At 41.5% G+C, this 2,935-nt stretch overlaps 1 protein-coding gene across 1 annotated transcript; it reads right to left on the bottom strand.

Annotated features, from left to right (window-relative positions):
• Positions 1-281: 281 nt before the first annotated feature.
• On the bottom strand, positions 282-2,506 carry LOC115578754 (carcinoembryonic antigen-related cell adhesion molecule 21-like). Its single transcript, XM_030411884.1, has 4 exons — positions 2,291-2,506; positions 1,920-2,174; positions 1,711-1,804; positions 282-1,475 (listed from the first exon to the last, which is right to left on the bottom strand). Exons 1-4 carry the CDS (start codon positions 2,493-2,495, stop codon positions 1,460-1,462), a joined length of 570 nt encoding a protein of 189 aa, XP_030267744.1. The 5' UTR covers positions 2,496-2,506; the 3' UTR covers positions 282-1,459.
• Positions 2,507-2,935: the final 429 nt, after the last annotated feature.

Raw genomic sequence — 2,935 nt, 5'->3', positions numbered from 1 at the left:
TTCCCAATCAGAGCAATGACAACAACAAGATCCCAGTACAATACAATAAAAGATCCCTGTCGTGACTTGTTTTTCACTACGAAACCTTGGTCTTAATGGATTCTGCTGGATGTGACTTTACTCGACGTATGAGATTAATATGTCTACCCGGCTCGACAAGAGGTCAACACTGAACAACCTGTAGATTTCAATAAAGATTATTATAAATGTTTATTTGGATTTAAAAGACATTTTTATTTGTACAGCTTTATTACAATTCTAACATGACAACGAGCCTGTAAGGAACTTTTAGCTGGTGATGAAACGTTCTCAATTTAAAATTGAAGCCCCTGTATGATAAATGTAAAGAGTCAATCAGCAGAAGATTGTGTGCAGCTACTTTTGTGTCGGTATTATAGTATTTCTTAGAGCCTGTTCTGGGTTGTATAAGTCACAGAAGTAAATCTATTTCAACAGAGGAGTGTCGAAGGACAAAAAAGTACACTTTGTTTCAGAATCATCATATTTCTGTCTACAGGGGTCGCCAGATTCAACAAAAAATAGAAAGTTCCTTGTTAGCTTTAAGTGACATTATTGTTCTGGACTCTCTAGGAAAGACAAACTGCACAACACAATGACAACATCAAAACACAAACTTAATTGAACACACATTTGAAGAATCTCTTTAAGACTACACCCAAATCACATAATTACTACGTCAAAAATGTATCCAAAATGACTTAAAATCATAAAATAATATTATTATCATTATTTGTCCCAGTAAATAACTCCTAATTTTATTTATACATTTCCTAAAAAAACTTTGGACTGGTTCTGCTTCACTTCTGCTGATCATGCCACTTATATTTCCAACTTGTTTCAGATTAAAATGAGTTGTTGCAGCCCAATTTCCACATTTCTGCAGAACCACGGGTCAGTGAATTGAAGCACACAGGTGAATATGTCAAAATAACTGGTTAAAAAATGTGCCTCAGTTTACAGACCTGCAGGGACTTGTGTAGAAACAAGCTGGAAAGTCCACTCACTTGAATTTTGGTGGCCTGTTGAGTGAAACTAGACAGAAACCAGTTGGAAGTTTCCAACTAATATTATAATCAAATCATGTCACAAGACTTTCAGGTGATTATTGTTTGAATTTCAGTTGTATTACTTGTTATTATCACCTTCTTACCATGACATTTCCAGACCTGTAGAATGAAGTGTTACCGTGTTTCTGTTCACTTGACAAATTAAAATCCATTATTCACTTGCAAAATCTAAAAACAACAAAATATACTGTACATGCTGTGTGTCACAATAGTTCTGATGTGAGAGATGCTTTTGCAGCGCTCGGGTCATCTCTCGCCGACTTGATGATGAGGAGATTTTTTGCACACCTCGCGTCAATACACACACTGAACACAGCATAGTGTGTTCCCCGCTCTCTGGTTTTCTGCTGGTTCTGACCGCGCTGCAGGATTCATGGCCGAGTACATCTGCAGGGCGGATAAACAGAGAAGATGATGGACGGAGGGAAACACAGACGCGTGAAGTTTTCACCCTGAAATGTAATAATTTACATGACGGAGACACACAGACACAGAAAGTTTCTAGTTTTTTACTCACCTGTCACCATTTCAGTCGTCAAACAGTTTGTAAGTGTTCAAAGAATTCAAAGATCTCCTGTGCAGAGAGACAAACTACAAAACTGAGTGATATCAAGTGTGTTACCTCGTCCACAGGTGGAAGACGAGTAGAGGGGTCGGGATCAGCGGCACGACCGCCAGTCTCACTGCGTTAATCGTTGCCATTGACGGTGAGAGTTCTGTTTGTGTTTGGACACATTAAAAGCAGACATGAGGTTGTAGAGATTTCCTCACAAAATGCCTGAGTTGAAGATCTTAAAGCGTTCCAGTGACAATGAAAAAGGAAATGCCCACCTAGAACAGTGAGAGTCGCTTCAGGAGACATGTTGCTGTTCTCACTAGTCACAGCACAGGAGTAGTTTCCTGCATGCTGACTTGTTATTGGGTCCAGAACCAGGTGTTTGTTGTTCTGGTTCTCCGGCAGGGTCAGAGGTCGCCTGCTGAAGGTCCAGGTGTAGTTTGTGTTCAGAGGACAGCTGGTGCTGCAGGTCAGTGTGACTCTCTGACCCTCTGTCACCACTGCAGAAGGACTGAACGTCACTTTAAGACCTGAAAGACGGTTTAACATGTCAGGAAATGTTAAAAACACATCTTTGAAACGTGGCTTCCAGTCGTTTAGTGGGGAGCTGACAGCTCAGCTGATCGGACTGTGATGAAAGTCTCACCTGTGACGACCAAAGTCACTCCAGGATAATCAGACCATTTCCATCGTCTGTGTTTTTCTGGGTTTCTGAACGTGTATTCCCCTGAGTCATCCTTCCTCAGCTTTTTAATCCTGAGGATGCAGCTGCCGTCCACGTTGTCTTGATACTCCAGATGACCGGCGCCGTCTCCCAGCTCCTTAGCATCATCCTCTCCGCTTCTCCTCATTTTGAACAATCTTTTACATGCAAGTTGCCTGTAGGGAAGGTATTCACTGGGAACGTTCACGGAGGAGCCTTCCACAGCACAGATCCTCCTGCTGACGTAGCTCTCTGTGTCGCAGCTGCTATCATCGCCACCTGAAATACAAAACAAAAAGGCCGAATGTTGCACAGCGAAATTGAGAACCGTATAGCTGAACATCGTCATCAAGCAACATAAAGATTCAAGTGATGATTCTCTGTCGGTTCATCGAGCGACCCCTTTCACACTGTCGCGTTGATTTCACATCGCCATTTGACACACTAACTGTTGGACTAATTGTTCTTGGATTATGGCAGCTTTAAAAAAAAATTCTGTGCCTGATTTTAACAGTTTTATCTCCTTTCTTTGTTACTTCAAGGTGTCAGTAACATTCAGCACCCCATCTCCCTCCACCACTGCATTCA

Source organism: Sparus aurata, chromosome 1 (genome assembly GCF_900880675.1).
Source record: "Sparus aurata chromosome 1, fSpaAur1.1, whole genome shotgun sequence".
Taxonomy (NCBI): domain Eukaryota; kingdom Metazoa; phylum Chordata; class Actinopteri; order Spariformes; family Sparidae; genus Sparus; species Sparus aurata.
Note: the sequence above shows the minus strand (reverse complement) of the source record. Positions and strands in the feature narration are given on the sequence as shown.